The sequence below is a fragment of the Aquila chrysaetos genome, chromosome 15 (genome assembly GCF_900496995.4).
Source record: "Aquila chrysaetos chrysaetos chromosome 15, bAquChr1.4, whole genome shotgun sequence".
In the NCBI taxonomy this organism is placed as follows: domain Eukaryota; kingdom Metazoa; phylum Chordata; class Aves; order Accipitriformes; family Accipitridae; genus Aquila; species Aquila chrysaetos.
The window spans coordinates 18,247,877-18,259,382 of record NC_044018.1 but is presented as its reverse complement, the minus strand read 5'-3'; the positions used below and the strand labels follow the sequence as shown (position 1 = coordinate 18,259,382).

Genomic DNA, 11,506 nt, shown 5'->3' with positions numbered 1-11,506 from the left:
AAGAACCTTCAGGTATTTTCTTGTCATGAATCTGAAGTCATCATGCTCCCTAACCCGGAGTGCTCCGCAATGCAAACCTGTTTAAACCTACGAGAGCTCATGGCTGTTTCTGAGGATGCAGTGCAGCTGTACAAGCTCAGCTTTCCCCCTACTTCACGAGTCACACTGTTTTTGACCAGGAGAACTGAAGCCACTGAGCCCACACACATCAAAAGGGGTCCTCGGGTGTGTTTTGGGTTTGTGTGGTGGGGTTTTGGTACCGGGGAGGGGTTGCAGGGCCAGCTCCTGTAAGAAGCTGCTAGAAGTTTCCTTGGCTCCAAGTCGGACACGCTGCTGACCCAGGCCAAGCCCATCAGCGACGGTGGTAGCGCCTCTGGGAGAACAGAGTTAAGAAAGGAAGCCTGCAGTGGGGGAGGAAATTGGAATGTGAGAAAAAAACCCTGTGCGGACCCCCAGGTGAGTGAAGAAGGAGGGGGAGGAGGTGCTCCAGGCGCCGGAGCAGAGATTCCCCTGCAGCCCTTGGTGAAGACCATGGTGAGGCAGGCTGTCCCCCTGCAGCCCAGGGAGGTCCACAATGGAGCAGGGGGATGCCCAAAGGAGGCTGTGACCCCATGGGAAGCCTGTGCTGGAGCAGTCTGTGCCTGAAGGACTGCAGCCCATGGAAAGACCCACGCTGGAGCAGTTTGTGAAGAACTGCAGCCCATGGGAAGGACTCACGTTGGGGAAGTTCATGGAGGACTGTCTCCTGTGGGAGGGACCCCACGCTGGAGCAGGGGAAGAGTGATGAGTCCTGCCCCTGAGGAGGAAGGAGCGGCAGAGACAACGTGTGAGGAACTGACCCCAACCCCCATTCCCCGTCCCCCTGTGCCGCTGGGGGGGAGGAGGGGCAGAAAATTGGGAGTAAAGATGAGCCGGGAAGAAGGGAGGGGTGGGGAGAATGTGTTTTAAGGTTTGGTTTTACTTCTCATTATCCTGTTTTGTTTTGATTGGTAGTATATGAAATTGATTTTGTTTTTTCCCCAAGTCGAGTCTGTCTTTTGCCCATGACCATAAGTGGTGAGTGATCCCTCCCTGTCCTTGTCTCGACCCACGAGTGGGTTTTTTATGTTTTCTCCTCCGCATCCCCCTGGGGCCGGGGAGCAGGAGTGAGCGAGGGGCTTGGTGGTGCTTTGCTGCCGGCTGGGCTTAAACCACGACAAGGTGCTCGACGGGCTCAAACCCAGAGGTGCTCAAACCCGCTGCCAGCCCCGGGCAGCCGGCGGGCTTCGTGATGGCCCTACGGGGCCGAGAAGCGGGTCGGGGTGGGGGGGGGCGAGAGAAAGAAAACAACGAGCCATCTCCCGCGGCTCGGTGCCAAGTTTCCCTTCTGCGAGAAAGGAAAACGAAACCGAGCGCTTCCCCGCGCTCCGGCGCACGGCGGGGCGGGAGGGGAGGGGACGGGAGGGGGGGCCGCCGCGCTCTTAAGCGCGGAGCGTCGGGCGCCTGGCAGCAGCTTGCGAGCCGAGCCCAGCCCAGCCCAGGCGAGCCCATCCCAGGCGAGCCAAGCCAAGCCAAGCCGAGCTGAGCCAAGGCGAGCCAAGCCAAGTCGGGTCGAGTCGAGTCCAGTCGAACCAAGCCCGGCCGGATCGAGCCGAGCCGAGCCGAACCGAGCCCAGGCGGGTCCAACTGAACTGCAGCCCGTCCCGCCGGGTCCCAGTGAACCGCCGAGCCGAGCCGAGCCGAGCCATGCAGCTGGGCGTGCTGTGCCGGCTGCCGCTGGCGGTGGCGCGGGCGGTGCTGGCGGCGCTGCGCGGGCGGCTGGGCGCGCTGTGCTGGAGCCTGTCGCCCCTCTCCCTGCCCCTCTCCCTGCCCCTGCCCCTGCCCGGCTGGCGCGGGGTCTCGGCCCCCAGCCCCGCCGCCCCCGCGGGCCCCCGGCGGGAGAGGGAGCGGCAGCGGCAGCGGGAGCGGGACGACGCGCCCCCGACGCCCACCAGCGTCAATTACCACTTCACCCGGCAGTGCAACTACAAGTGCGGCTTCTGCTTCCACACGGCCAAGACCTCCTTCGTGCTGCCCCTGGAGGAGGCCAGGCGGGGGCTGGCGATGCTCAAGGAGGCGGGTGAGTCCGGGGGGTGGGGGGTTCCCCCGGTGGGAGCGTCCCGCGCAGGAGCAAAGTGGCGTCGAAGAAGTTATGGCGGGGGTGGATGTCCCTGTGTCCCTCTTCCCACGGCTGCAGCCGTGTGGAAGGAGCGGGCGATAGGCAGGCAGAGGTTCGCAGCATCTTCCTTTGGTCCTTTCCTAGGAATGGAGAAAATCAATTTCTCGGGAGGAGAACCGTTTCTTCAGGACAGAGGCGAATTTGTGGGCAAACTGGTCCAGTTTTGCAAGCAGGAGTTGAAGCTACCAAGCGTCAGCATTGTTAGCAACGGCAGCCTGATTAGAGAACGGTGGTTCAAGAAGTACGGTAAGGAGAAACGGCAGTGCGCAGAAGCACTGGCGGGGTTTGGGAGCCTCCTCGGGGCAGCCTCACCAAAAGATGGGGTTTGGTGCAAGTGGGAGGTGGTTTGTTAGTGGTTCATTTACAGTCAACGCAAACCAAACGTAAGTACTGGTGAAACACTGCTAATTATACGTTATGAACATAAGCAGTTTGTACTATTGCCTCTTTGGTATAATAAGATAATAAAATAATAGCTCAGACTGTCTCCATAATGCTGGGGACACAAACACACACACACAAAAAAAACCCCAAAACGTGTTTTGCTGCTGCTGCCGCTGTGGCTTTTGTGGTTCATGTGAGGACTCCACAGAACTGTATTTACATGGCACTTGGTGACAGATCACAAGGAAGTGAAAGTGGGCAGAGTCCTGGCAGCTTTTAACCGAGGGACTGAATATTAATACATTTTTAAAACTTGTTTTCAGGTGAATATTTAGACATTCTGGCAATTTCATGTGATAGTTTTGATGAGAATGTCAACGTTTTAATTGGCCGTGGTCAAGGAAAGAAGAACCATGTGGAAAATCTGCATAAACTGAGACAGTGGTGCCGAGAGTATGGTGTTGCTTTCAAAATAAATTCAGTGATCAACAGGTTTAATGTCGAGGAAGATATGAATGAGCAGATCAAGGCACTCAACCCCGTGCGCTGGAAGGTAAGAAAGTAGTGTTGTATACCATAGTTTCCTGTTCAGAGAAAAGTAATACTGAAGTGAAGTCCAGGAGTTGTCTGAACCCCTCATGACCTCAGTCAGATCTCCAGCTCCAGCTCCAGCTTTGGCTGGTGGTAGCAGACTTCTTGTCAGTGTTACATGGTGTTGAGACAGGTTCTGTCTCTTTCTGCACTTAAATGGAGCCCAATATGTCAAGAATCTTTTTTTGTTGTGACATTTACAGGAAATTACTATTTCAGCGTATGTAGATCTAGGTTTTTTACGATATTAAAAATAAGATAGAAGACCTTTAACATTTGAAAATGTGTCATGATGTAGAGAAAAAGAGGAAAAGCTAGTGTACAATGATACATTAGTTAATATATCATTAGCAATATATAAGTGTACATTAGACATTAATGTTCTGTTATAGAGTATTAGTGGTTAGTGTGCACATATTATGGTATTTTCTACTAGAAGTGTGCTAAATACCTTATCAGTCTGAAAATGGGTAGCGATAATGTGACGTAAATATGGGAGAACTTGTGGAATAATTCTCATTATTTGCTTCATGAAAATTGGTATGCACACATGATTTCCTAGGAAAAAATATCACTGTAAGTGAAATCTTGGTCCTACTAAAGGAGTGTAAGGAAAATACGACATTTTAATATTTCATCAAGCTTCCTGGCCTACTTTCTTACTGGTGTTACAGAGCATGTTGATGGCAAAGGCACCTTTTTTTCTCCCAAGGTCTATTCTGAATGTATTTGAGGACTTGGCCTTTAGAAGGAGGCTGTTAAGTAGACAAACTATTACATTTTGTTCCCGGGGAGTCGTCCTTATCTTTTCTGTGACCATCTGAAGCCAGTTAAACTTACAGTCACGAATCAGGTTAAAATCTTTAAGAATAAAGATTGACTTGATAGTCTGCATTGTACATAGTACTTACTGGCATTTATGATACAGACATACCAATTGAGGTTCAATCAAAAGTTTATTTGAGCTTTGATTATCTGTGCCCTTATTAAGGCCAGAGCAGTTAAGATTTCTGTGGAAACCTGATCAGGAAGCATGACTGATTAATTACATTTAGAACGCTGTAATATTAATTTGCTAAAAATAAATCTGCACCATGCCCTTCGTGTAGTATTCACGTATGACAATTTGTGTCAGTGTGGCTCCGCTGAAAGAAAAATTAAAGACATTGCTACTGAGACAACTGAAGGTTTTTGTCATGGTGACAGTCGCTTCTCCTCAAGGCAAGTGAAAACATAAAATCTTAACCAGGTGCTTTCTGTCTTCAGGTATTCCAGTGCCTGCTCATCGAAGGGGAGAACACTGGTGAGGATGCCCTGAGAGAAGCAGAGAAATTTGTTATCAGCGATGAAGACTTTGAGCAATTCCTGGATCGCCACAAAGATGTCTCCTGTTTGGTACCTGAATCTAATCAGAAGGTAAGATTGAAACTGTCCTTTTGTAACTTTATTTTCAAATAAAGTTGCAAAGATGGAAAAGAACTAGAGGCTTTCATGGCAATTAACAGTCTTCCTTTTAGTATTGGCTTAGAAGAGTTACAGTACGACTTTGTCAGCAACTGGTTTTGTGATGGCGGAAACCAAGGTTTTAAATTTTCTTTAAGGCTCTTTATTGAGCACAGAGTTATTAACAGAAGAGTAAAAACTGATTGATCCCAGTCCTGTGGAAAACAGCGGGAGTTCTCTCACAGCGTCATGTGGGCCTCTGCTCAGTGAGATGGATGTATAAAGGATAAGCACAGAAACTGGAGAAACTGAGTTTTCCACAGCTGAATGGTGAACTCTAAACAATAATTAAGCCATATGGAATTGAACAGCTCTTCCCCACCAGGGCACAAGATCCTGAAAATGTTGAATATTAATGTAAACACACTTTATACTCTAAGCATAGCTTCCTAATAGAGTTTCACCATGATGTTATGCTATGGCAGTGTCATCAACCTATGCAAAGCAAGATATCATCCCAGTCAGCGTTATGTTGGGTGTTGAGGAGCAGGAACTAGTATTTTTGCCTGACATACCTTACTGGGTACTCCCTCCCACAATAAAGCTGCATTTTTAACATTGTCTGAACTCCTTTAGACTGCATATTTGGGCTCTTTATTCACCAGGAGACTCCTTGTGCTACTGCAGAGCCCAGCAGTTAACTTGATGAGCTGCCATCCAGCTTACATTAGCTGCAGTAAAGGACTTTAGTGCCTAAGGGTGGAGCTTAGGACATTTTGTAAGATGCCTACAGACCCTATACATGGCATGAGGAGAGTTAGAAGACTCACTGTTAAGAACTGAGTGAGAAGATACTAAGTTCAACCGTTCAGGAGTGCCTTAAATCTCCCATCTCGTGTTCCTTTTCCTCTCCACAGATGAAGACTCTCCATTTACAGTTTACTTCTTAATGTACAGGGAGCTCAAGTGAGCAGACTGGGTTGCCTTTACTGTGTAAGACACAAAAGTGGGACTGTGCAGTGTAGCATTTAAGGCATTTGGTGGGAGAGAGCACTCATCAAAGAAGGTGTTTAGATGAGAACCCAGAACTGCTTCTCCATTTTTTTCTGTGTAAGAAGTCCTAGGAAAAAAAGCATAGACTTCCCTCAGTAGGTTTGGTTCTAGAAGACTGCCTCTGTTTTCTGTTAAACCTGGGTGAAAGATGGACACCAAATTGATCAAAGAGATTTCCCGTTCTACACAGCAGTGAGCTACAGCTACACAGAGAATTTTAGGGATGATCATGTAGGAGGTGCGCAGTTAGCTGAGCAAAAATGTCTTATTTCAGCTGTTGGCCTGTTTCCTGGTGCAGACCTGAGAGCTTTTTGAGCTGGCAGGTTACCTTTGAGCTGGGAGAACACCTTTGTCTGTTGGGGTGATAATTACACACCCCAGCTTAAATGGGCATGTCATTTGTTTGGAAAATGACATAATCATTCTAGTATGCAAAACAGTGTAAGTTCTGCTGGTGTAGAAGTTAATAGAAAACTTGGGTATTATTTAAACCACCTTTATCCAGTTGGGCACCCACCTTTCAATGAGACGCTTGAGAGGTCTATAAATTTGATTCAAGCTCACTGAAATAGTGGTAAGACACTACCTGTTTCAAAGATTTGGGTCAGGCTTTGAATGAATAGTTGTTTGTTTTGTCCTTGATTTTTCACTAGAATGGAATTTTGGTTAGTATATTAATTTGTTTTTTTTCTTTTGATCTATTACAGATGAGGGATTCATACCTCATTCTGGATGAATACGTAAGTCCTTGTTTGTTACTTCGTATTTGTATGCTAATATATGTATGTATACGACAGTGATAACCAATTCAATTTACTGTGCATTCTGTAAAAGAATATTACCATGTAGTACAAGGAATAGATGCAATTTCTTCCCATCAAACATACTGAGAACTTGAATAGAAGTATGACCTAAGGAGAAGTTGCCATCAGGTTGCATGTATAATCATTGCACCATGAATCTTAAAGTGTAGATGTGTATCTTTGCTGTTTTTCTTTAATTTAAAAATACAGAACTTGTCCTGAAAGTTCAATTTCAAAGAGCCAACTTAGTTACATGTAACTGAAGAGCAAACATTTAATGCTCAGGAATTATGGTCTGGCTTTGTTCCTGCTAAGATGTGTCAATATGTCTAACCATGAGCTTCTGAGCCTTCTAAGGGCTACAGTGAAACTGTTCATGCACTTATATAAGCTTTTGTGGGATTGCAGTGCAACTTGTTTAATTCTGTAGAAGAATTAATCTTTTACAAATTGACTTTCTAATGTCTTATCTATTGATGTTCCAGATGCGTTTTCTGAACTGTAGAAATGGACGGAAAGAGCCTTCCAAGTCCATCCTAGATGTTGGCGTAGAAGCAGCTATAAAATTCAGTGGATTTGATGAGAAGATGTTCCTAAACAGAGGAGGAAAGTATGTGTGGAGTAAAGCAGACATGAAACTGGACTGGTAGTTCAATATACTGAGTTAGGGCACGTGCATTATGTAAAGAAAATGGGTTTGTATATAGGTATCTAATGCTTTTATCTACACTTGGTATATTATATGGATTGATGTTCTATATATAAATGTGTTAAATGTTTTTAGAATGTAGGTTATGTTCTTATCTATTGTTTGGTTGAACATTACCAAGTCCCTTCAGAGCTTTCATATAAATAGATCTCTGAAATCAACTTTCTAGTCCATTATATGAAGGACTTAAGGGCAAACCGTTAATATAATGTCACAAGGGAAACGATTTTAAAATGATACATAAGTGTGCATGCCAGAAAACAAACCAAAACCCACCCCAATCTCTAATTCATTATAAACATTTGTATCGATGGATAAGTGGAAACTCTTACTGGAGAACGTGTTCTGCCTCGTTCATGTGGAAAGGCGGGTTGCAGTTCCTCACTAGATCACCAGAGGGCCAGCCGGCAGTCCTTTGGAAGCAGCCCCTGCCTTTTTCAGGGGTAGTAGAGGGTCAGAATCTAGGAATCGTTATCTGTAATCATGTATTTAAAAGGAAATCAAGATGAAAAAATCGGCAATTTTCATTCTTTAAGACTTAACCGTAAAACTGTCTGTTGTTGTTCTCCCTCTCCTCCATATACACGTGGGATATTTGCAAATATGTTGGGGGATGTAATTTTCTGTGAAAACGTATTTTTAGTCATGAAAGAAGATAATATTTGTCCTAAAACATAAAAGTGTGTTTTAGCCAGTGACGAGCAACTTCTTACTTCACATTGGCAATGGTGTTAGTTCTAACAAATATTTAGAGTGAAAACGATGTTTGCATTTTATTAATATCTTCCTCAATTTTCCTTTTATCTGCAAATATTGATTTATTATTTTTAACATGTTTTTCTCTCCCTGTACATACAGTTCTGATGAATATTCCTTCTGAAATTAATTAATACTACGCAGCACACCTAACACGTACATTCTGTTGCATACTGGTTGTTATTCGCATGCTTTTTATTTTGCTAAGCCATGAAATCACAAACAGCAAAGTTCATATATCATGTAGCCTTGTTTTAAAGGTTGCTTGGCTCAGTAATCGTTCTTGCTTGCTGGTTACAAACATGCAGGTATTAAGTGAAACTAATCGGGTTTTGTGACAGCTGCCTTTGATTTTAAGAGCTGGCAGCATCAACAAAAAATAGAGAGGTGTCAACCCCCCCTGCAAAAACAGTAATCTAATATGCTGCCCTCATTCTTGGTTTTCTGGCAATTGTTATGGCTTTATAATGGCAGTTTTCCAAATTTAGCTAGTCCCATCCCCGCTCCCCACCCCCTGCAAAGCTCTGTATGAAAGGCATAGGGATAAGCATTGCACAAAGCAGAAGTGAGCTGGCACTAATCATTCGTCCTGTCCATTGAACTCAATGCCTGGACTGTCTCACACGTTTAAATATTTGCAGCAGTTGGGAGCCAGCATGCGCTAAATGTACCATGTAGAGAAAATTACACCTTCTTTCATTTTTCTGATAATGCTAGTTGATTTTTTTTTTAAAGACGTTTTTGAGAGAAACGTTTTGCATTCACCTAATGCATCTTCAAAGTTGAAGGGGAAAGCGCTTAAGTAGGAGCTGCTACTTCTGAATAAAGGAAGGTGCATCTCTGAATACACTGTGAAAATGTTTCCATTCGTAGTTCCTTCAGCTTCTACTTTTACTATCCTAACTGTAGGTATACTGTCTCAGTGGTGTTCTTTTGTCTCTTTGTATTTTGCATTTTGCAATCACAACACTTCCTAGACACTTACATTTCAGTATTTGTTTTTCTTGTATTAATATGAAGTGACATTTAAAATGTGGCCCACACACATGAACCCCACAGTCTTTTGGCAGCTCTTTCGCTGACCTCAGTTGGAGTTCTGCCTGAGTAGCAACTATGGGCAGCACAAATTTATGTAACTGTGGGGTTTGACTTCCTCTGCGTTCCCATTGCTCAAATGTTAAGTCTAGCCTCTTCCTCAGCATCTCTGCTGCATGATAGAAAAGAAGCGTTTGCCTTTGCTGCTGGCTCAGTCACACCATGGGGAAAGATTTAGTGTATCAATGTACCAGTACATCTACCAGCTCGCTGCTTCTGCAGAAAATGCCAGCCGTATCACAGCACGCAGATGTGAGGTACACAAACTCCCATTCAGATCCAGAAATGCTGCCGTTCTGTGCTTTGCGTTTTACTCTGTAAATGGCTATTCTTTTGATGCAAGAGATCCTCTGTGCCTACGGAGGAAGCTGCAGGATAAACAAACTGGAGCTGAAAATGTGAAAATCCAGTAAATAATGCAAAGACATTGAAGATGGCTTTTATGAAGGTTCTTAGCTCTTATCTTCTTAAAATCTTAAGCATTTTACATCGCTTCTTGCTACCGTACGTAATTAAGAAAAAGTTTCTGCTCTGTGTGATACTCTTTTCCAAAGGAAATGCCAGTTGTGAACATTGGAAATGAAGAATTTGACATAATGAAGTTTGACAGACAATCACTGAAGTTTATGAGTAGCTATTGGTATTTTTATATGTAAAATTAATTTTTGTGTAAAATCTTAACAATTTTTTTGGCTACAGTTTGATTAACCTGTGTTTTTGTTTTGTTTTTTTTTTTTTAATCTATAAACACAGTTCTCAGTTCACAGACCACAGATGGACTTTAGGCTTTCATTCTGTAGTTGGGCCGAACTTTTCAGCATGGGACTAGAAAAATAATCCCGAATTCAACAGGGCTACTACCAGGCTTAGAGATTACAGGTACATTGTGGCCCTGAAGAGTCAGGATTTAAATTTAAATCCTGTGAACACAGATATGCTTAACTGTATTTTCATGTGTAATCTCAGAGGACTGCAGCTAAGCACTTGCTAAAGATGCTGAATTGGGAAGGAACTTACACTGTAGTCTACTAGCGTTACGCAACTGTTGCTATTTGTAAAATTTGTAGAGAATGAGTGTTTGGGAGAATTACTTCAGTTAAAATTGTGAATGTACCTTGGGTAATGAGGAAAAATTATCATTGAAGATGCATTTTAAGAAGCCCTCTTTTTCAGTGTGAAGGAAGCTGATCTATTTGAATGTTACAAAAGATGAATTTTTAAATGAGACTGTCATGTAAGTACTGCTAAATATTTCATATGAGTATGTTGCACATTTCAATAAATGTTTCTATTTTCTTAAGTTTGCCTGTAATTTCTTCTTTTTTTTTTTTTTCAATATAACCCAGAACTGTACTAGAAGAAGGTGTGACTGCATTCACAAGAGGTCTGTCATTCTGGATGCAGTCTGTATTTAGCACGGGGGGCTGCTTGCGCGGTGCCAAGGGCAGCATCTAGGCCCAAATGGAGAACAATCGTGGTGATTCTCCTTGAGATGAAAAGCATTTGTTAGTAGCTTGAGTGGACGGGGCTGTGCTGGGAGGAGACAGTTAAAATACCTTGTGCTGTTCAGATGACAGCCATTACGAAAGACACAACTATCCATAAATATCTGAGGAGAAGAAAAGATTATCTTCAGTTACGGGAAATAAGAGAGAAAAGCTCGTCAGTTCGGAGGAGTAAAGACGGGTGGCTTCTCAAGCTCTTCTCCTGTCTTCAGGCTGCAGTATAAACTCCTGCACTAGACAGCCTGCAACTGGGCTTTTCCCAGTAAATGGTGTTGTGTGGTGGGAGGCTTAGCTTTCCCCCCCCCTTGCCCTTGCCAGCCTTTTTTTTCCTGCGCATTCTGGTGGAGCGAAGGGGCCCAGCAGCAGAGCTGCGGCAAGACGCTTCACGCCTTCCCGGCCCCTCGGCCTCCGCAAGGTGCCCCCGGGGGCTGCTGCGTCCCGTCTCCCCCGCTCCAGCGCGGGCGAGGGCGTAAGGTACCTTGGAGCAGGTCGACCCGACGGCTCCCATCCCTCTCCCAGCTCGGTGTTTTCCCTTTTGCGCCTCCGCGCGTTACGGAAGCAAGCCGGTCGTTGCTCCGTACCTAAACCAACAACGGGAGAGCAGCCGGTTTTGCTAAACGGTGCTTGCCAAACAGCCGTGCCCATCATGGTTCCCTCGCGCTTCCCTTCTCCCCCGCCTCGCGAGCGAGGCAAACCCTTCCGCCCTCCTCTGTAAAATCCATCCCCGGCTGTTTCTCTCCTGCCGCTGAACGACCCGCCGGGCCGGGGGCCGTCCCGGCAGGGCCCCCCGGGATGCGAACCCTCCAACGGGATGAAAAAGAACGGGAAAACCGGCGGCGCGGCCCTGCCCGCCCAGGGAACACGCCCGGCGCTGCCAAGCGGGGAACCCCGGGATCCCCGCGCCCGACGGGCCGGGAGGCGCCTCCCGCCGCCGCCAGGGGGCGCCGCCGTGCCCGGCGCGGCGGAGCGG

At 45.7% G+C, this 11,506-nt stretch overlaps 1 protein-coding gene and 1 long non-coding RNA gene across 2 annotated transcripts; one reads left to right on the top strand and one right to left on the bottom strand.

The window, feature by feature from the left end:
- The first annotated feature begins 1,725 nt into the window (after positions 1-1,725).
- On the top strand, positions 1,726-10,329 carry RSAD2 (radical S-adenosyl methionine domain containing 2). Its single transcript, XM_030037938.2, has 6 exons — positions 1,726-2,098; positions 2,282-2,443; positions 2,905-3,134; positions 4,439-4,588; positions 6,376-6,408; positions 6,957-10,329. The coding sequence occupies exons 1-6, from the start codon at positions 1,726-1,728 to the stop codon at positions 7,119-7,121; spliced, it is 1,113 nt and encodes a 370-aa protein (XP_029893798.1). The 3' UTR covers positions 7,122-10,329.
- Positions 7,544-11,424, bottom strand: LOC115351315. Its single transcript, XR_003926766.2, has 3 exons — positions 11,118-11,424; positions 10,588-10,640; positions 7,544-7,655 (listed from the first exon to the last, which is right to left on the bottom strand). It is a non-coding gene; the product is annotated as an uncharacterized LOC115351315 (long non-coding RNA).
- Positions 11,425-11,506: the final 82 nt, after the last annotated feature.